Source organism: Eptatretus burgeri, chromosome 15, assembly GCF_056783735.1.
Source record: "Eptatretus burgeri isolate ZD-2024b chromosome 15, Ebu_testis_v1, whole genome shotgun sequence".
NCBI classification, from domain to species: domain Eukaryota; kingdom Metazoa; phylum Chordata; class Myxini; order Myxiniformes; family Myxinidae; genus Eptatretus; species Eptatretus burgeri.
In genome coordinates this window covers 10,947,433-10,970,153 of record NC_140975.1, presented here as the reverse complement: position 1 = coordinate 10,970,153, position 22,721 = coordinate 10,947,433, and the positions used below count along the sequence as shown (strand labels likewise).

General features: G+C 44.7%; 1 protein-coding gene across 1 annotated transcript in view; it reads right to left on the bottom strand.

Moving 5' to 3' along the window:
• The window catches only part of LOC147011494 (solute carrier family 12 member 4-like), a 271,136-nt gene that overhangs the window by 6,362 nt on the left and 242,053 nt on the right, over positions 1–22,721 (bottom strand). Inside the window, exons 14-26 of the mRNA XM_085858008.1 lie at positions 22,136–22,254; positions 21,917–22,015; positions 21,500–21,619; positions 19,321–19,425; positions 18,839–19,007; positions 17,139–17,334; positions 14,807–14,976; positions 13,232–13,363; positions 10,810–10,917; positions 9,346–9,405; positions 8,906–9,025; positions 8,612–8,707; positions 8,235–8,419 (exon numbers count right to left, since the gene is read on the bottom strand). Of these exons, the coding sequence (XP_085714134.1) occupies positions 8,235–8,419; positions 8,612–8,707; positions 8,906–9,025; positions 9,346–9,405; positions 10,810–10,917; positions 13,232–13,363; positions 14,807–14,976; positions 17,139–17,334; positions 18,839–19,007; positions 19,321–19,425; positions 21,500–21,619; positions 21,917–22,015; positions 22,136–22,254 (1,679 nt within the window). The remainder of the gene's footprint in view (positions 1–8,234; positions 8,420–8,611; positions 8,708–8,905; positions 9,026–9,345; positions 9,406–10,809; positions 10,918–13,231; positions 13,364–14,806; positions 14,977–17,138; positions 17,335–18,838; positions 19,008–19,320; positions 19,426–21,499; positions 21,620–21,916; positions 22,016–22,135; positions 22,255–22,721) is intronic.

The window sequence follows — 22,721 nt, the reverse complement described above, 5'->3', positions numbered from 1 at the left end:
TGCTCCGACTGCAGTACACCGAGGGATGGGCTTGGATGAACGCAATGCGCGAATTCCCCTGAATGCAGAATGAGAATCACTTGTCCGCAGGTAATGCTCTACTCCCTCACAGATTCCTCGCACATAGGCCTCCTTGTCCACCATTAGCACACGTACAGTTTTACGCCTCAGCTCCCTGAACAGCTCAGTTCTGTGATTCAACCTGGCCCTGCGGCTCTGGTAAATGGTATCCAGTGTCCCTTGAGAGACAAAATTCTTCTTCGCCCGACGGTGAGTTCCAAGACATCCACCGGCAACATCAAGGACGGTGGTCTTGAAGGCACTCCACAACTCTTCAGGATCTCCCGAAGCACCCAGACCCCCCAAGTCTGCACTTAGCTTGTTCGTGAACTCAGCTACCCTCTCATCCTTGAGCTTGCCAGCATCCAGCCGAGGCTGGGATGATACCATTCTCCTGGATTTAAGGTGCAACTGAAGAGTTGCTTCAACAAGCCGGTGGTCAGTATTGAGGAATTGAGCACTCCGGTAGACATTGCAGTTCTGGATTATCCCCCAGCGACCATCAACGAGCACATGGTCAATCTCTTTTGCCACACCGCCAGCGTTGGAATACCAAGTCCAGCGATGAGCTTGTGGGCGCTGAAACCATGAACCAGCCACCCTAAGTCCATGACTTCTTGCAAAGTCAAGGAACTTGGTGCTATTCATGTTCATCGTTCCAGACCCATGGGGACCAACACACGTCTCATAACCATCCCTATCAGTTCCAGTCGATGCATTGAAATCCCCCAAGACAAGAAGAGTATCTCGCCTGGGGCACTGATCAACCACAGACTCGAGCGTGGCGTAGAATGCGTCCTTCACAGTGAGATCACTCGCCTCAGTCGGAGCATGAACAGAGACCAGGGAAATGACACCCAAGGATTGACAAATCCTTAGTCTCATAATACGCTCGTTGACCAGTGTTACCTCAATTATCATTGGAGTCAGCTTATTAGACACAGCGACAGCAACTCCTTGGGCATGGTAACCATCAGAGCGACCAGACCAATAGTAGATGTAACCACCCACCATGATCTCGCCGCAATCCGGTCTCCGAACCTTAGCGAGTGCTGCAATACCGATGTCCAAACGCTTGAGCTCAGATTACAGAGACAGGTGATCATCCTTTCTTAGGGATAGGACATTCCAGGCAACCACCCAAAGAGACCGCCTCAGGTTGACCCAAGGAGACCGCCGTCTGGTGGACGAAACCTCAGCACCACTCCGACACACTCCCGCAATCTGACCCGGGAATGTTACCTCGTGGTTTCCCTCCTATCATCAAAGATTGGGGATCCCGAAGGATTTGGCCCAATCCCTTCATCCGGTGAGCTGCCCTGCGAAGGGAAGCTGCACAGGAGGTACTCCCACGGAGTGGGTTTTCAGATATTTTTTATGCTTTGAGAATGTTTTGCGGCATGAAGGGTTTTACGGTGACCGGAGTGCAAATCCTGCCACCAACCTCCTAATAAGAAGTAACCCAACTGCAGGAGGACGTCCGCAGACACAGTTGGGCACTAGATATGGATGGCAGTTGGTTCACAAGGAGCTCCTCCGCCCTTTGACAGGCTTTGTTTTTAATCCTGCTGGGTGTCCATATCCAAACACCCTCCTCACCAGGAAACGTGGTGGGGGAGACGGTTTAGTCGCAGACAACCCGACCATGGAACAGGTTAGTACAGGTTTACATGATACCTGTAGCAGGTCACAGATCTGATCTGGCCTGACCTGACAATAGGACTCCAACTGGAGTCACTTGTTTACCTGTGCAAGCAGCACATTTGAAGTCAGGTACCACCTGCAGTGTACCCCTGATGCCCAGACACTTCTTGTGCATACAGCAGTTATAGGATTTACACAATATTGAATTGCTACCGACACCTTTTCTACAGACAGCACAGGGCCACCTCCCACTTTTTTCCACACTTCCTTCTCCCGCACTATGAAATCAGGACTTTCATTTTCCCATATTCACTTTCAGTCCTCTGGCCTCCACACCCTCCTTCCATACAGTATACTTACCCATTACCTCTCCCACACTGTCGGCTAACAGCACTAGGTCATCAGCATACAGGAGTTCCCAAGGTGAGCCTCCTCTAAATTCCCTTGATGTCGCTTCAAGAATCATGATGAACAGGATCGGGCTCAAGACTGACCCCCCTGATAAACACCCACTTTCACTTCAAAACCCTCACTCTGCACTCCATTTACCCTCACAGAGGTTTTTGAGCCATCATACATCATTGGCATGACTACTCTAATTAACCAATCCTCCACACGTAACCTTCTCATGGACCATTGTACCACTTCCTGAGGCACCCTATCGAACGCCTTCTCCAAATCCACAAATATAAAGTACAGTTATTTATTTTTCCCCAGATATTTTTCCTGTAATTGCCAAACTATAAAAATTGCCTCCATCGTGCCCCTTCCTGGCATGAAACCAAATTGCATTTCATGTATATTAACATTCTGTCATCAATTTATCCACGACTCTCTCTCTCTTCCACTTTCATTCCATGGTCCAGCAACTTCAGACCCCTGTTGTTGCTCCGAACTGAGGCATCACCCTTCCCTTTATAGATATTCACCATTACACTCTTCAACCAATCATCTGGGACAGATGTCTTCCTTATTACTGCATTTACCAATTTAGTGATTAAATTCACTCCAATATCACCAGATATTTGATAAGCATATCACTCTTTCATTCCTCTTTTTTCCCACCTTTGGAACAAACTCTCACACACTCTTCAATCCCATTCTTCTCTCCAGGTCTTCAAAACAGTTGTTCACCACCATCTCTTATCGTCCCCCATCCAAATGCTCGATCTTTTCTACCCCCGTTAATCCACCCCAAACCCACCTCCTTCAAATTTCCTGCTTTCCTTCCTGAAAGTCCCTATAGTGTCCATCTTGCTTACCCTGTGTCCCCTCCCCCACCCCTCTTCCTCCCACAGATCTCTGTTCCCCACTGTTTTTTCTTCCTCTTCCCCCCCCCCCTCCTTTTGTCTCCTGCTCCCTTTGTTCTACATTCTGTATGTTCGCTTTCATGAGCCTCGACAGTGTATACAAAAATAATAAAATACCTTCAGCATCTCTGCGACATTAACTAGAAAGTAGTCAACATGTCTATTCAAATCCCCTCCAATCATAACTTCTCTCTCACTAATCCCTGAAACAACAAGCACCACAAGTGTGTCCCAAAAATCATTCTCCTCCTCACTTAATCCTATCTGTGGAGCATATGTTGATACTACTGTTAATATGCACTTATCAAACAACAACTTTCGGACTATAACTCTTGTGTTTACCCTCCTAACCTCCAACACCTTCTCCACCCACTTCTCAGCCACCATAATCCCAACACCACCCGTTCCAGTCACAACCTATCCAAAATAATTTGTACCTATCATTTTTACCTGTGAATATTCTCACAGCACCTCCCCTCCACCTTGTTTCTTGCACACAGCATACATTCTGTGGCTCAATGTTTCCACTATCTCACCAGCTCTACCATGCAGAGTACCAACATTCAGACTAGCAACTCTAACACCTATCTTGTCATGCCGAGTGAGTGTCGAGTACATGACAGGTTTGCTCTCATTTGTAATTTGTACAGCCATAGATTTCAAAGAAGAGGAAAGTGAGGGAACCTGAGTATAAATGCCACCCTTCATTGTATATGCAGCAACAGCAACCCCAGACATCGGTGTGCTTACACGACCTGATGCCATAACACCAGCAGTCCAGTGGCCTCGTGGGTGACCCACCCCAGCCGACTTCAGGGACACCCATCCATGCGCGACATGGCACTAAAGCAGACGGGGTATTATTCACCTGCTGCTAGAGCAGCCTCCCAGCATGCTACAACTGGGTTCGGGCTCCTGTACTATCAGGCGGTAAGTGCCAACCTGTTAAGACACACACCCTGTACCCTCTGGACAATACAGCCACACTGCTCAGTGTCACTACGGCAACTAACCCAGGTGGGAAAGCACAAAACTCAGGTCCCCATTTCACCAAAATGCATATTTGAGGCATGCTTTTGTGGCCAGATTCTCTTCCTGATGCCGCCACAGTATCAGCTGTGGGCCAAGCCTTTGTCTGAAGAGACATACCCGACAAGGCAGCAGGGGGATTTGCAATCAGAGTTTCCTTCTCCGAGGTGGACAGCCTACCAAGGCTAAAGAGCTCCACCTGCCCTAGTTGGGTTGGTGAGTGCAAAAACATGTCCTCACATTGGAGAACCATGCACACCACACCTCTGGGCTACCAGCTTACTCTGATATCCTCCAGACATTTAGTCATTGCCCTCAAGAGCACTGTTACCGTGGTGTCCCATGAAAAGGTAGTCTGGAAGTCTTGGCGAGGGTAGAGGCGATGTACCAGAAGGAAGGATTAACACTCGGCCTTGTTTTCACTCACAGAGCTATCTGGCGGCCAAAGCTAAAAGCAAGGAATGGTAAACCGCAGCTCACCTTACTACAGCACAAGATGCATATACCTGCCCTGTGGGAAACTACCACACCCTAGTGTATGTGTGTCTACATTTTTGCGTGTCACTGAAGGGGGATGATGCAGTGACCCTACAGGTAATGTGCTCATGTTATCGACAAGAAAGTTGAATCGCCACCATCCCCATGATTACCCTTATTAAATACCAGCAAATACCACCTGTCACTTTGTTGATGGGAATACTAAGAGGGGTGAGAAAAAGAGGGAGGAAAGAGAGTAGGGAGGAGGAGCAAAGATGGGTGGGGGGGGGTGAGGAGGTTGGGAGGAAGAGTGAGTAGGGGTGGGGAAAGCGAAGACAGACGTGCAGTGGAGCGTTAATTACGATTCATAGTGCATCATAAAAACAATTCTGCATCGAATAACAGTGAAGATGGAAACAAAATGCCTGAAATCAAGTTTCTACTGGTAATGCTATCAATACCACCCAGAGAAAACACTGCCAAGATGCATTCGGAGCCAAACTCCCGTCTGGACATGCCCGGAGACGAACAGACGCCACCCGGAGATAAACAAACACCGCCCGGACACGTCCGGAGGCGAACAAACACCGCCCGGAGATGAACAAACACCGCTCGGACACGTCCGGAGACGAACAAACACCACCCGGAGATGAACAAACACTGCCCGGACGCATCCGGAGACGAACAAACACCGCCCGGACGCGTCTGGAGACGAACAAACACCGCCCGGACGCATCCGGAGACGAACAAACACCGTCTGGAGATGAACAAACACCGCCCGGAGACTAACAAACACTGCCTGGAGACGAACAAACACCGCCTGGAGACGAACAAACACCGCCCGGACACGTCCGGAGGCGAACAAACACTGCCTGGAGATGAACAAACACCGCCCGGAGACGAACAAACACTGCCCGGACGCATCCGGAGACGAACAAACACCACTCGGACGCGTCCGGAGAAGAACAAACACTGCCCGGAGACGAACAAACACTGCCCGGACGCGTCCGGAGACGAACAAACACCACCCGGAGACGAACAAACACCGTCCGGAGACGAACAAACACCGTCCGGAGACGAACAAACACTGTCTGGAGATGAACAAACACTGTCTGGAGATGAACAAACACCACCCGGAGACGAACAAACACCGCCCGGAGACGAACAAACACCGCCCGGAGACGAACAAACACCGCCCGGAGACGAACAAACACCGCCCGGAGACGAACAAACAACGCCCGGAGACGAACAAACACCGCCCGGAGACGAACAAACACCGCCCCGAGACGAACAAACACCGCCCGAGACGAACAAACACCATCTGGACACCTCTGGAAGCGAACGAACACCGCCCGGACACGTCGGAGGCGAACGAACACCGCCCGAACACGTCCGGAGGCGAACGAACACCGCCCGGACACGTCCGGAGGCGAACGAACACCGCCCGGACACGTCCGGAGACTAACAAACACCGCCCGGACATAAACACTGACTGGACACGTCTGGAGATGGAGAGAGAGAGGTGGGGGGAGGGAAGTTGGCAGAGAGAAAATGTTATACTTTATGAACAACATGCATGCACGCCTGCACACACTATATATTAGTGCTTGGACAATATCGACAATTTTTCAGGAATTGGCAGGTTGGAGTCAGTGTGATTACTGACTACAGTATATACTGCATACAATCCAAAAACCTTGAGTAGCTTTCACCCTTGCTTTGGGGGAATTTCATTAAACAAATTATAAACACAACATTACATTATAGACGTTTCAAGGAGATGTGCAAAAACATTAATCTTTATAAACGGTTGCCAATCGATTTGAAGGGTAGAAAAAAAATTGGCTGTGTAATTTGGAAAATGTTAATCCAGCAAACGGCTTGGATGTCAGGTGTTGTCAAATATATTTTGCTTTGAAACTTACAAAGAGAAACATAACCTTTGTTAATCACACCCGGTTAATATAAAATAACCAATTGCTTTAGAAACAGTCATGAGGACAGGAAAATGTGATCGCTCGTATGCTGCTGAGGTTAAAAGTTAAAACCTGCACCACCCATCATCATCATAAGATACAGGATGAAACTTTTCCACCACGGTGCCCATAACCAAGCATGCAGGCGTGCACACACACCCACGGACAGTCGCTTTACAGATCCAAATCTACCCAGATGTACCACGTCCATGTGTGCTGTCTACGTACCTCTACCTTGTAGCAACTGCTGACTGTACATCCCCATCAGGACACGAAACGTACTGCTATTGACAGTAGGGTGCTCAGCAAGTGGATTCAACACTCAAGCAAGCACTCCAATTAAATGGTTGATAAGGAATGGCTGGCTTGGCAAGCTATAGCAAACTGGTTGGCAATGGCATATACCCTCAAAAAACAACACAATTTCTTAACATCGTCAGATTTCAAGTCATTCATTCCACGTGATCCGATCTTCCAAACTGAATTTATATTTTGATGATATACTTTAATTAGTTCATGAGAGTATATTATGGAAAATCGCATCATATAATGCATGGAATCGCTCCAAGCTCCTAATTTGAAAATTTATAGCACTAACAAATGCGATGTATACAGTGATTTGTAACTATGTATTTGAAGCATTCGATGATACCAGTGAGGAAAGTGGAAAAAAAACAAGCATTTTGAGCGCTTTATCGTTCACAAGCCGTGGCGGCCTGTTCCAACTCAAGGCATTGCTGAGCAGGCCAAACAAAATGGCGAATTAAGACCCCAGCGAGGTCACCGAGGATGCACTTTTAGACTCCATCGAGAGCAAGGTGTCCAAGGATGCGCCTGATAAATGATATAATTAAATAAGGCCTTTAATTATCTTCAAAAGGGGTCTTTTAATTAACCCAAACACCCAATTTGCACTTATGCACTACCTTGGAGTGCCATTAGTATGCATGCAAAGTGTCAGGCTGCAAGGTTTCATGGTTTTGGAGAAATGGAGGAGACTGACTGATTAACTGACTGACGCACTGATTCAGTGACTCACACTCACATTTATTATTATAGATTTTTCTGCCAGCCTGATCCAATGTACCATACTCTGTGCTGGAGTGTTGGTTCTGCCAAAGCAATTTCTCGGCCAGGATCATGCTGGACTTTGTCATCCCTCTCCCAGCAGTAGTTTGGACAGGAATTTGGAATTTTGTCATGGTGCCAGTGATAGCTTGCCTATTCTTCGCGAAGGACAATGTGGGATTTTTAATGTCCACCAACTAATAATGGCAGACGTGAAACTAGTTTAACATCCGTCCGAGGGATGGCACACATTGATGAATCGCCCTGCCTATGAACCACCGGGATGACAGTTGATAGCTGGGTCAAGATTCAAACTCAGGCTAGACAGGTTGGAGGCGAGTATGCATATCTCAAGGCCACCCTGTCAGCCTGCTGATTCATTAGGTGGATGGGTCTATGCTGGTCTCCAGGCCAATGGTTAGGCATGTGGCAAAGAGGCCTTTGGGGAAGGTCGGTCCACATTCCGGAATAGTTGAAAGTTGAAGGAACTTTTCACATTTACACGTGCGTCTGCACAATTTTTTGTAAAGCATAATTGACAGGTAAGTTTGTTTGTTGCTGCAATAGCCCGCCAACACACACAGGTTGCCAAACAAGCCACATTTGTTGAGTCAGAATTACACGTCGACTCCCCAAATCTCAATTCAAGTGTGCTGCAAGTTGGGCTTACGGCTTTAGGTCGAAGATCTGTTTGAGACCCTCGGGGGTGTGTCTGCCGGGAGACCGATCGGAGCTTGGCTCTGGCACGGACCAAGGCAACTGCAGCTGGACCCCTTTAGAACTCCCCTCGGTGTTCTTGGGTGTATTCATGGTGAGGGTCACCCCAGGTGATTCCCCATCCTTTATCAGCTGTATCTGAAGGAAACACATGGTTGTGCTGCATCAATGAAAGTGACGAAAACAACTGTGGAAGGGCAGCCTTTCTCCCCTCCCCACCCCCCAAGACATCCAGGTGTCAAGCTATTATCATTACATGAGACAAAAAATGGAGACAAAAAAGGGAAAATGTCAAAAAGATGAAAATTCACCTGCAGATCAAAGTGTTACCGTTCCATCAGGTGCATATTTCATTGCGAGTGACATCATTGACACCTGCATGTACGGCTCTGTTTTTCGCATATCAGACCCAATCATTCTACTTTCCTTGGACACGTGAGATTAGCAATGATTGTGCTCTTGAGATTAAGTGAAGAGGGTCCAAAAGCATCTCAGAATCTCCCACCTTCAGTTTTATACGATTTGATTCACTTAAATTAGCCATCTCAACTTTGATATACCTTCATAAATTTTCTGGACAACATTGAAATCTACTGTATCACTTCTGAGGTGGATCCAACATACCTTTTCAAAAGGTTTGCCTGGGAGGTCATTGCATGAAGACGCAAGAGACTTGACATTCCTTGTGCTCCAGATTGTTCCCGAAATGCCTGTGCTGGGAAAGCTGCTTCTCGATTGGGAATGCTTATAGCATGAGAGGGCACATAGTTCTCTCAAACAGTGAGAAGCTGTTTATTTTACTGACAATTAGTATTTTTCTCAGAGCCAGAACAGACTTTTGAGAACAGCTGCAGGGGTTGAACCGGCTTTTATCCCACTGTTTTCCCCATTTAGTGGGAATTTTACCCGTTCGTGCTGCTGCGTTACTCTATGAGAATGCCTTCCAAATTGGGGGAACACAAAATGAGGGATTATGATGACTTGTATGGAAGTGGTGTTTGAATACCTCTTCAATGTTTACTTCATCAGCCGCAGGCTTCTGTTCAGGAGGAGAGTTCCATGGCAGGGTTTGTGTTCCCTTTACGCCGGATGGAATTACGTGATCCGTCGGTCATGCTCTGGATCTAAAGGGGAACAGTGAGACACCAACATGTGGCAATCATTAGGCTAATGGCATCATCGTCATTAGGCTTCATCACAGTACCCAACACAGACTATCATTCAATAGCACGGTCGGCTGAAATTATTTATTGATTTAAGGAAAACAGACTATTTATGAGTTTAATAAACACATTTCATGCCATTTTACTCGAGCAAGATACTGAGATAACTTGCTTCGACTCCCCACTCGCGGTACGTACAAAACATTCTGTCCATGCACAGAATGTGATCTAATGGCATTTCTCATACATACCAGATTCTATACGTGCCACTCATTTCAATGTTTTATGTACTTCCTTCATTGCCATGGTACAGTAATACTCTTCGTTTAAAAATGATGTTGTATGTGTGTGTGTGTGTGTGTGTGTGTGTGTGTGTGTGTGTGTGTGTGTGTGTGTGTGTGTGTATGTGTGTGTGTGTGTGTGTTGATGTCATGCTAAAGGGCTGTTCTTCTGTCTCAGCCTTCATTTATTTGTGGTATTTACAAAAAAAATTCAAGTTACAAGATAAAAATAATCTAAACTATAAAAAGTGAATGTTTGTTTATATATGTTTCAAAAACTCGAAAAACTACTGAACCAAATCCAACCAAGTTTTGCATGTCGCCGACAGAAACCCAAGTATGGTTTCTGTCGGGGTAGCATATCTGGAGGAGGGGTTCAAGGTGGGGGGGGGTGTGACCCCTGATTCTATGTAAATGTGTATCGTATAGCATCCCTGGTGGAAGCCGGTATTACAAATAATCATCTTATATCAAGAAAATTTTAACAAATTAACAATATGCATGATGGTGATAGTGAAATCTGAGTGAGAATAATTAGAAATTTAAAAAAATGTTTCATTTCACTCATTTTAAGCAGAGCTTCAAAACCCAAAAATCCAACACTGAGCTTCGCAGCGAAGCGGAAGTGATTTTTGCTCACGCCTTGTATAAGCAGCAAGGACGGTTGATGAAGGTGATGTTAGTCGACTTGGAAATAGAGGGAAGATGACCTCAGGCAAATTAAAGAGTGAATAGAGCAGAATGTTTGTGAAGTACAACAGGTAGTCTTTAGATTAAATCAATCAGCAAAACAATAGGTTAAAATGCCTGGTTAAGAATAAAAGCAAAGGTACCATTAGGTATGTGTCCGCTTATTTGTTTTTTTTCTGCAGCTCATCTTTTAGGTACACACAGGTGGGGAGGGCAGGGATTAGTTTGAACCAGTGCCCATGAGGGGCTCGGGGTGGGGTGAGTGCATGACAAATCCTGACCGTGAAAACTAACCTTGTCTTGTAGTATTGTCCTCAATTTGCATTTCCTTTTTTTCTAATCCCATAATGCACTTCCCAATCTCTCAGTCCCTCTACACTCTGGCCAATCTCACCTCCATGACACGCTCTATTTTAGACAGGTGCATCTGCTGCAGCATCTTGGAGCGCTGCTCCATCACAAGTGTACGCTCGTATGTGTATGCAGAGATGTCTCCATCATGCTGGGAAAGGACAAACAAGCGAGCAAGGTCAATGGTGAGGATTAGAGGTGAAAAGATTGATCCAAAATGGGAACCCTGTCTTGGTTTGAAACATCGTAGCTCTACTGCGACCTCTTGTATATCATAAGCCATGTCGAGGAACAGACGTACCCATAATTGTCCAATTCTAATAAACACCATTAAACTATTTCAGAGATTATGATTATTTGTTGCAGACACAAAACTGCAGAACTTTTGTTCACATACGGACAATGCTGGTATATCACGAACGCAAGCCTTTTTTTGTTTTTCTGTGCTCTCTTTGAAGTGCGAGAGCTCACTTTCTCCCCTCCATAGAATCATTTGTCCGAGATGACATCACCGGTGTCACCTTTATAGATTTATTTGTGTGTACAATGGCCAAATAGCTGTTCTTATCTTTGAGATGCATTGCTTTCACTCACATTACCTTGTGCTGTCAGATTATGGACCTGTTATCATGTCCACTTCTCCTTTAACCAGCAAGCAGAAGCACAAGTACAACCACGTTACCCCGCCACCCCTTATACCTTGCAGATTGATTTGTTGTGTCCCTAAGGCGATATATGAGGCTCGTCACAAGACAATTCCTCAAGACCCTACTTTCCCCCCACCCCCCAAGGTCAAATTGTTTAGTCCAATCCGGTGGCCGTCCCATTCTATCAATTAAGTGTTGCACTTCATGGCACTTAAAACAGTTTTGTGAAGTTTGGATTTTTGTGTAATTTTGTGCAAAAATGCAAAAAAATAATAATAATAATTTGTGCAAAAATGTAATTAAACTAGATATACGATCACAAAGTTATCACTTAGGGTAAGCCTCCCCCAGTATCCACGATCCAATGACGGCCATATTCTTTTTGAACTGCCATATATGACCTTGACCTTCATCATTTAGATATAGAGTGTAAATTAAGAAAATGTGTACCCATCTACAGTCTATCCATAAAGCTAAACTTCATGAAAAATCGGAGGAAAATTATTCACGTTATGATCAAAAATGTGTTGTTTTGTTAACTAGGTCACGATCAAGAACAAAGTAGGTCAAGAACACGAATCATATATCAGGTGCACAACTTCAGTGCAGATATACTATTATGTTGCAAGAATATATTGGAAGGCCAAACGATTTTTGAGGTTCCGCATTGGTAAAATTGAGTGGACAAAAAAGGTTTTTGTTTTTTTTCACAACCATTTGACATTGACCTTTAACCTGGAGGGGTATGATGTAAATGAAATGATAATGTGCCTTGCTCTGGGCTTTCCAGAGAGGGCAATTCCGTTCTGATCAAACAAATCTTAGTCGAGTTTTGGTGAAAAAAGTTTGTCTATAATTGGGTCATGACCTGAAAATTAGGTCAAGATCAAAAAATTGTCAACTCCGCATACTTTGTATTCCCATTATTGATGCAAAATTTCATTCCAAAACTTCCAGTCAGCTCTGAGATACAGCTCACAAATTGGCAGAAACCAAACAAACAAAGGAACCTAAATGGTAGTTTAGTACTCCTCGGAGTGTAATAAACTCTGTGGTCCCATTACAATTTGGGACACTAATTGTAGAAACAAACCCTACAGCAGGTATAAGACCCCCTATCCAATAGGTTAACTACACAAGTTAACAAGAATGACGAACTAGTCTTGCTGTTGAAGAACAATAGAAGAACAATGGATGAAATACACAGGACATCGATTGAAGTATGCTAACCACCGTGGGAAGCAAGGACAAGTTGATGTTTCGGGTGTTAACCCTTCGTTAATCCCCTTTTCCTCCAATGAAGAGTTAATGCCCAAAACGTTAGCTTCGTCCCAGTGTTTCCATCCTGTTGATTTCATCCATTAAATAAATTAACCATTAATATAATAATTCCATTCCTTTCGTGCCGTAAAGGCACATAGGGCTGCCGAGGCAGTTTCATTGGCAAGGAGTACGTACAGTCCTGGCCGGGTCGTCACTCCGATACAGGTTACCCTGAATGGTTATTACCACAGTACACTGGTACTCATTTTTCCGATCTCTTAAGGATGACAGGCTGAATCAACCCCATCTCGTATTAATTCAACAGTCGACAGGGGCTCCATCTCAGGACCCCAAGGTCCCAAGCGAGCCACCTTAACCGCTAAGCCAACACCAGGCTAAATTAACAACTGCAATGAGAAGAAAGAAAAAACGCGGGACGAAGGAAAGTGAGGAGGAGAGAAGAACGTGAGGACGTGAATGCGATGGAAGATTAGGGTATTCAATTTACGAAAAATGAACAATGACGTTGGAAATGAGCAAGGAAATGGGTCTGACCATCTCCACGACCTCAATGTCGGCATTGATACGGAGATGGTACAGGAAGGTGGCGAGGTCTTTCTTCATCTGGATGCTGTTGTCCTCGAGTTGAGCGACGGTGAAAATGCGCATCTTGCACTTCCGCCACACCTAGCACGAAAAGAAAGATTGGATGAAAGTGTCAGAGAAACGGAGATAAGAGAAGACAAAAATATTGAGAGAAAATAAATGAATAGAGTGCAAGGCAATGAGAGATTGTGTTTCCCAGAAGAGGGCATGAGTGCACTCATTCCAAGACAGAAAAAAAAATTGGAAAATTGGGAAAAACAATTCAAGTCAAACAAGGATCTGATACTCAAGGTCCCCCACCTTTTGGGTGCTATGAGGAATAGATCTGTGTAATATGAAAGCTAAATCTTGAAATAGTGTATCACACACACAAGCCAAGTTACCAAGATAGTTGCCATGGCAACATAATTCAGCCAATCACAGCCATAATCTAATCAGGTTTCGCTAATGTCATGAGGAATAGATATCTGCAATATGAATCAACGGATTTTGAAATATCGTGTTACACAAAAGTACATGGATCGGTCAGTTGGACTGAGCTCATTTTGATGTCCTCCGTCTCCGACCTTGTCGGAGGGGCAGGGGACAAAACAAATTTAAAATGACATTTGGGTTCATTCAAATTAGGACACAATTATGAGAGTCAAAATATTTTTCCTCTTTTCAAAAAGGTTTTGGAGCCAAAAATCACGACCTCTTGCAGTGGCATCAGGAAACTCACCCAAACATGTATGATACAAGGTGGTAGGATTACTTTCTGTGCCCATTTTGCTGGCCAACTATTCCTTCACAGTTGGGTTTTGGGGAGGGACTTCTTAACTTAAAGTTATTTTAGCTCGTAAGTGGTACTCGTCTGTGTTTAATTGTTAAGCACACTTCTTGGCAAACAGGGTCGATGTGGCAGAGGTGTTCATCATCACCACCCCAGTTAGAAGGTGTGAGTAGTATATACCCCTTCATGAGATGGCCTGCTAACTCATCGCCTGGTGGAATCCAATCCGACGTGTTGACAATCAGTGGTCACCACGCCAAACACGTTTATGGTATGACTGTTTTTTGGCCCTGGAGGCCTAATTGTGTTTTTCTTATGACCATGAGGTTTGGTCTTAGGGTCCAAGTGTATGTTTAGTCCATTGACAACCTTTGTTTGACCAGGTACTTTGATGTTAGGGCTAAAGTACACGTTTATATTGAAAACAAAAGGTGCATCGCAACAGAAATAATGACCAGGGAGCCAAAAACCATGTCTGTGGATCGATTTCTTCCCTCAGGGGGTGAGTTGTTGACCTTGTCGATAAAAGGCTTCTGAAGCCACGTACGCTGACTGATGCTGCGGTTAACGGTTTAGCAGCTGACACTGATTTAGGCCGTAGCTGGTTCTACCTTTTTCATAGCTTACAACTAGGCTCAAATTCATATTTTAATTGCGTGCGTGCAAGCTGCCCGTGAGTTGAACAAAATTATTGGAACCACATGAATACAAACTGATGAGACAATTTGTTTTTAACTAAATAACACTCGCACTTTATCCTGCTGCAGAAGGAATGGTAACAGCATCAGGAGTCCACCATCATGAACGATCCACCAGACGTCGATCGTGCCTTCGGTAAAGCGATCAGAACGGCCAGGGAACATGGCCAGGTTCTTAGCCACCAGCAGGGCATTTTGAGCCATGGTTGCCACTCGGATTGTATCTAAGGAATGGAGGATCGGTCACATTTAAATGATCCATGATATGCCTTCATTGCAACACAGCGTTAAGAAAAGTAAATTGGTGACAATGGCAAAAATATTTCCAGTATCTGATCACAATTTTCCCCAAAATATGCACTTTAAAATTCTGCCATGACCACTTAATTGTTATGGCACCGAGACAACATTAATATATGTATATATTAAAAGGAAAAAGGTGCATACACCAAAAAAGTAATTAGAACAACTCCGCTAGTCGAATAAAAATAGGGGCAAAACCCCTGGGCACTCACCTGGTGGAATTATTATACTGAGGAGGAAGTCAACATGGGACAGAATCAGCATAATTTAGAAAAGCTTGTGGTCAAGTTTCATGAAAATTGTGTGTGTGTAGTTTCGGAGAAAAAAACAAATACATATTTGGGGGGCAACCCCTAGTACACCCCCTTCGATCCGAATTTTTTAAATGTCGTGAACTAACTTTGATACACCACGGATGATGAAAGTTGGAGTCAAATATCTATTTTGGGGGCAACCCCCCCCCAAACTCCCTCCGTAGAACTCCTTAGGGCCTGGTTTTTTTAATGGCACGAACAAACTTTGGTACATACATGGTGATGAAGATTGTGGTATCGTTTCATCAAAATCTTATGTGTAGTTTCAGAGCAGAAGTTGCAAGTATTTGTGGACGGACGGACAGACGAGGTGCCATTCCATAAGCTCCATGGAACTACGTTCCAGGTGAGCGAATAAACAAGCAAGAACAGATCCGGTCTCAGGTGACGTTTCACCTGCGTTCCCAGCGAGCTTTCTCAGGCTAATAGACCCCAATCCGAGGCACGTATCCACTTTTATTCCCGAGGCAACAATTCATTTCTGGTCACATGCCGTTGCGACAGGTCAATTGAGGAGTGTTTTTACTTTGCCAAACCTTAATCAATAAAAGTCAATCACATCATCAATGGTGTGTTCTGCTCTTTTTATTATTTACTTGTGATGTGGTATTGTTTGTGTGCGGGTGAGTAGGTGTGTGCGTGCTAGTCCTTGATTTTGTATTTCCGTGGAATGAACATAGCTGGGTTCACATCCGGAATGGACATGGTGACGTGTGGGTTGCGTAATTGGTGTGGTTTCCGTTGGGTATTGTACACGTGTGGTGTGGTGTTGCAGATCGAGTGTTGTGGTTTGTTGCTCACCTTGTTTGTTGATCAAGGTGAGCAACAAACAACAACACTCACTCCCACTTGTATAATCCCAAATCACGAATAAATAATAAAAAGAGCAGAGCAGACCCATTGGTGATATGATTTGACGTTTATTATTTAATGTTTGGCAAAATAAAAAGCGCTCAATTGACCCTAAATGAATTGTCGCCTCAGGAATAAAAGTGGGCATGTGCCGAGGCTTGGGGTCTATTCGGCCTGAGGAAGCTCGCTGGGAAAGCAGGTGAAACATCACCTGAGACCCGATCTGCTCTTGCCTTTTTTATTGCTGGATTATCAACGTGTATCTCGTTACTTTTTGGGTGGATGCGCATTCCTCCTTTTTAAAATGTATAATCCCAACCGCCAAAATCTTACACCATAATATATCCATGGATGAGCAGGAAATGAATCGTGCGGGACAGATTGGCATCATATGATGTTCCACTGCAGCATTTTCTTGTTGATTATTATCTCTTTTTGTATGTTTTAGAAAGTGGAATGGAGTCTTCCCAGAGCCGAAAGTATCTATCTTCTTTTTTAGTATCAACTTTTGAGGGCCAATGATGTTTTGCTCTATGGAACATACAGCCTCTAATAGTTTGGGACTCTGACCTACCCCAGGTGATAATTTGTCCGATAAGTAGCATGCATTTTGCATTGATTACAGGGTTGGGAGTGGAGGTGTGGGGGAAGGAGGGATGAAAAGATAATGGAGGGAAGACAGGTGATTTCATAATGCACCAACATATTATGTAAATGTAAACTTTTTACTTTGGAATGTTATTCAGAGATGCAAATTTTACAATAAGCTTTGTGTCAAACATCTACTAACTTCAATAAACAAATCCACATTGTGAAGGTTGAATTTTGTAATTTCAAATCTTCCATCATCTTGGTCACCACGTGACCAAAGATATCCATCATGCCCATCAAGACGATGCCTGCCTCTCTTATCTCACCAATGAAGTTCTTCCAGGTACGGGGGTCCTCACTCTGGCGCCAACGGAACGGCCAACCCACGAGGACGGCGTTGGGCCGCATGGCGCTCAGGCCACACGACTGCACAAGATGTGAGATCCCGTCGGACACCGATGACGACACCACTACTTGGCAGAATCCCTTCACCTTCTCGGCATCCATCAGTCGTCGGATTGTCTGTGGAATAATTACCACTCCAACTTAAAACCATCCCAAAAAGATGGCTACGTCCCACTGACTGAAACATTACACAAAATTGCCAGAAAAGGCTGCGGGAATTGTAAAATCAAATTCTCAATATACAAAAAACTAAATATGAGACGTCAATTCCATTGTCCCTTCATGAACAGAACCCGTTTCTGTTTTTGTCCCTTTACATGTATTGAAAATAATTTCCATGGTGACCACAGTCGGTGCTGCGTCAAACAAAATATAGCATTTTCATATCCTGGAAGGCAGCAATGAATAGCTTGGATGTGACTGCAAAACTGCAATTTTAATTTGGCCTGGAGTTTTACCTTAAACATCTAGTCATTCACAGAATGTTTTTCACTGAAAAGAAAACAAGTGTCAGAGTTGACTTTATTCCCCTACTCTTGAGGGAGCATGAACTTGAGCGGGGATTTAGGGAAATTATTTGGATGTTCAAATGTCCACTCATCTTGATCACCACGTGAGACAGTCACCGACTGGGCATCCTCCATCGTACAAAGTCATTTTTTGGCACATATAAACTCCGATCCACATACAAGGCCTTCATCCGCAGTTTAAGAGAAAATTGCTTTCCCTTCTGGACTGGTGCTCCTGCCTCACACATTGCTCAGCTTGATGTTATGGAAACCCCCCATTTGAGATCATTGGAATCTCCCGCAATGATGCTGAGTCTATGGGCCTATCACTTGGCCATCGCAGACAGGTCGGTGGTCTCTTTATCTTATACCACCTCCTTTTCATGGAGGTACACTGTACACTTTTTCATCGTACACTGATTCATTGCACCCTCTGCTTTTTCCGTGCTTTGTCCCCCCTAGATTCCTGCAGGGTGCACAAGGTCCACCATCAACCCTCTTCTGGTGAAACTACCAAAATCCAGTATCACTGCTCACCTCTACTCATTCGTTCCTCTTTTTCCCTCCTGTGCAACCAACTTCCACATTCTCTTCAATCTCATTCTTCCCTCCAGGTCTTCAAGACAGCTGTTCACCACAATCTCTGATCGTCTCCAATCCAAAACCATGATATTTTCTCCCCTCGTTACCCCCCACCCCTCACCCTAATCTCTCCTCCTTCCAAATGTCCAATTTTTCCCTCCTGAGAGTTTCCTTCTGTATTAACATTGTCCACCCGACGTGTCGTTTCCTGCCCCCCATTTCTCCCCACGACCATCGTTTGTCCACGTCTCCCTCTATCTTGCCCTTTAACTCCACTGTTGGTGTCCCCACCCTTTTCCCTCTCCACTGTTCCTTTTGTCCTGTTGCATCCTGATGCGTTCAATGTTCTAACTCTTCCATAAGCCTCGACTCTATACAAAAAAATGCTAAAAACCAGGGAACATTCAGATATCACCGAATCATTTTGCTCTTATAATGCTTCAACATAACAATTTACTCCATGAGCATTGAGCAGTGCAATCAAAGTGACTTGTGGACATCAAGCGATCACCCAAACTGTCTCCACACACCTGCTCAAACTCTGTGGCTTCTCGTCGACCTTCTAGGTATGAACCGGGAAGGACTGATGCCACAATAGTCAAACCTTTCCCGGCCTTCAGCTGGGAGGCCAGGCTGAGAAGGCGTGCTTGACGGTTCTTCAGGTCCTCGTTTGGTTTGAGGAGAACGAGTAGTTGGGGTCTGGAGGGATTCCACAGGTGTATATAATCATCAGGAGAATAGAGTGAATTATCCAATCTTTATCACAAACATAAAAATATTTGGGGACAATAAAGCGATTTCAGAGACAAGATGAACCAAACGCACAAAACAGATTTCAGCTTGCATCAGGCAACACGGCAGGGTGTGGTCACCAACATACCTCAACATAATGTCTCTTACCCATCAAATTGATAAAGGGCTTAATGCACATTGTGACCGAAATTTACAACGAAAAACAGAGACAGTTTGAAATGGAGATAAGGATACCACAACAGGGATGTGATGTGCAAACCTCCAGTTCTTGGTGTGTGGTGGACCATCCTGGAGACGAAAGAGAGCATATCGAGCAGCACTCAGGTGCAGGCCTCGGATACCATCACCCCATTCTTTCTCAGCACTGTATGCAGGGGCAATACGTCACACTTATTTGGGGAGTAGATCGGTGTATGAGAAAAACATTTCGTGCAAGAACCACATAAAAAAAGGTCACATGATTGGTCAAAGGTCACAAAAGTGTGATTGGCTACAGTGTTATTGTATTTCATAGTACACTGATTGGTTGATTGATAATCACATAAACGCTGTTATAAAATAATCAAACCCATGATTGTTGTTGTTGCAATTTATGGGACATAGATGAGGTACAAACCTCTGACAGAGATAAATGATGAATAATTACACTCCCCCTTCATCATGGCCTCATCACGTAATGCTGCGTTGTGGCGAATGTTTTCACATAGGGATCCACGTGGAAGTAACAATCTCAATACCGTGTATGTCCACTCTGGCAACAATCACTGCATCGAGATCTAGGGAGTGTGAATGTATCGTTCCTGTCGTTATCCTGGAATGTCCACTTCTTGGCATATCCCTCGTTGATCCAGTGGCTTGACAACGTCTTCTCAGGGTCATAAACAGTTCCTCTCCTCACGTTAAAGAGCCTTTGCAAAATGCCTTTTGGAAGACCCTGGCTGAAGGTGTCCAATGATTTGATTCTTCTCATTTTCTGACAGATATCATCTTCTAATGAACTGTTACCTCCATCACTGAAGGTGGACAGAGGTCATGTTTTCACCCCTGTCTGTCTGTTTGTTTATCTGTCTGTCTCTATCTGTGAGCAGGATATCTCAAAACGTTATGGACAGATTCAGACGAAATTTGGTGGACAGGTTGGGTGTGTGACAAGGACGAATTGATTTGATTTTGGTGAAGATCCGAATCCGACTCCGGATTCAAGAATTTTTAAAAGTGATTCTTCACCATTGAGAGATGGGGCCAAAAACAATATAATAAGAAGATAACACCATTCCTTTTGCACCGCGAAGACGCATTGGGCTGCTGAAGCAGTTTCATTGGCAAGGAGTACAGTCCTGGACAGCTTGCCACTCCAACACAGGTTACCCCAAATGGTTATTACCCCAATACACCTACTCATTGCACTAACCTCGGAAGGATGACAGGCTGAGTCAACCCCACCTAGTGTTAATTAAACAGCCGACAGGGGCTCGAACTCAAGACACTTAAGTCCCAAGCCAGCCACCTTCACCGCTAAGCCAACACCAGGCAGGTGCAAAAACGATATATCGTACGATATTTCAAAAAGTTGTGGACGAGTTATGACAAAGCTTGCTGGATAAGTTGGTTCGGTGACAAGAGCAAGCCAATTAGATTTTGGTGAAGGTCTGGATCCAGATCCGGCGTATCAGTGGGATACAAAACAAACCGTTCAGCATGGCGGAGGTGTTATGTGCACTCTTCCGTGTGTTGTTCTCGTTAAAGAATGCAATCAGTATGTTTTACGTATAATCCAGACACTGGTGTTTCAGAAAGACTTTCAAATATGTTCAGAATTCTTTGTGTCACCTCTAAAAACCGAAGGGTGCATGAGTTGCATGTGCAAAACGATTATAGCATTGAGGAAATGGCATTACTTGGAAACTTGCAATCAGGTGTTCTGCACATCCCTTGTGCCAAAAAGGCACTTGTAATGAATGCTGGAGCAGTTCTTCACCAACTACATTATCCACTCCACATTCCGTTTTTTAATGGCGGAGAGTGTATTGCATCAAAGATGGTGGAAGTTTTCACTCCACACATTCGGTTTTACATTTTGTTGTTCATGAGCTCAGCTCATCAGTTTCTCATCAGTGGGTACTTAGTGTCAACAATTGGCAAGTCTGGTGTTGGCTTAGTGGTTAGGGTGGCTGGCTTGAGATTTTAGGGTCCTGAGTTTGAGCCCTGTTGGCCACTGAATTGACACCAGGTGGGGTTGACTCTGCCTGTCATCCTTCTGAGGTTGGTGAAATGAGTACCAGTGTACTGGTATAGGGGCACAGCATCTGCGGCATAGTCGTGCCCCAACAAAATGATAGCTACCCGGCAGACAAGCTGCCACACGCAAGAAGAAGACTACAACTGTCACTCGACTGCAAAATGTGTGCGTAGAGCAAAAGTTAGATATTAGGACTGACCCGCGGTACTCAATGTACTTGTAGATAATTCCAGCAATCATCATGGCGATGAGAGCGTAGTACCAGGAGGAAATGAACATGATTGCTAAGCACATACTCATACCCAGGAAAGACAATGCCCTGGTGGATTGAAAGAGGGAAGCAAGGCGAAAACACAGGCCAATATCAAAATGACAGTCAAACATCAAGATTGGAGAATGGGACACGAAGGTAGACGTTAAAATGAGGGCTTTAGGGATGGAGGTAAGATTGTCCTACAGTGATGGAGACATGAATAGAATCAAACCAAAAGAAACCTTCCATCCTTTCGAGCACAGTATTCTTCCTGAAAGAGGGCAGTTCCATGTTTCCTGAAGCCAAACAATGATCATAAATTAAAAGCAGTATTTCATTGGCAAAAAGAACCGAAAGACTCACCAATGGTAAAACTTGAAGCGAGGCCGCCAGTTGGGTGTACAAAGAAGTGTTTGCAAAGCACACGCCAGGTTCACAAACATGTAACACATCAGAAAGAACCTGCACCACATCATGACGAAACATTCAAAAAGCGCAGATTGGCTGCACTGCACAAGCACCCTAACTGCAACGGTAATGGTTGTGAACCACAACTGGCAAAGATGAAAACCTGAGACGTACATTGAGAGGATGGGTGCGACCATGTCGAGGGAGGCGATCAGGATTCCCATCTCCGCGATCAAGGCGGTTAGTAGCAACGCCCAGGTGGGCTCACCGTTAGCTTTTCCATGGCCAAACACCTGCCGTGGGCAATGGCCCAAGGAATGGCTACATCCGTATGCGACCGATACACACAGATTGAGGTTAAGGCTGTTGTGAGCATTAGGGCCTTGCCATTTGCACCTAAAGCCCCAAATTAATGGTGAATGGCTAAAATGGCGTCAAAACTTGGACTAGAAGAAGTCTGATGTTGACTCACATTTGACCTGGACTTTGTTTACAAAAAAGTGAAATCGAGGGAGATTAAAACTTTTGAGAGAATTTAGATTCTGACTGTTGGTAACCAATACCCATAATCCCGTGTGTCTTACTTTCATGCCTGTGCTGAAAATCAAGATAGCAGCAGGTGAGAGAACAAAGAGGGTGATTCTGCATATTATTATGAAATTTATGGTCAAAGAAAACATCAAGCCTGATGCAGGCAATTGTTTGCACAGTTTCGTGGATTTAAAGATCACCATGAGAGCAACAAGTTGTTGTTTTTACA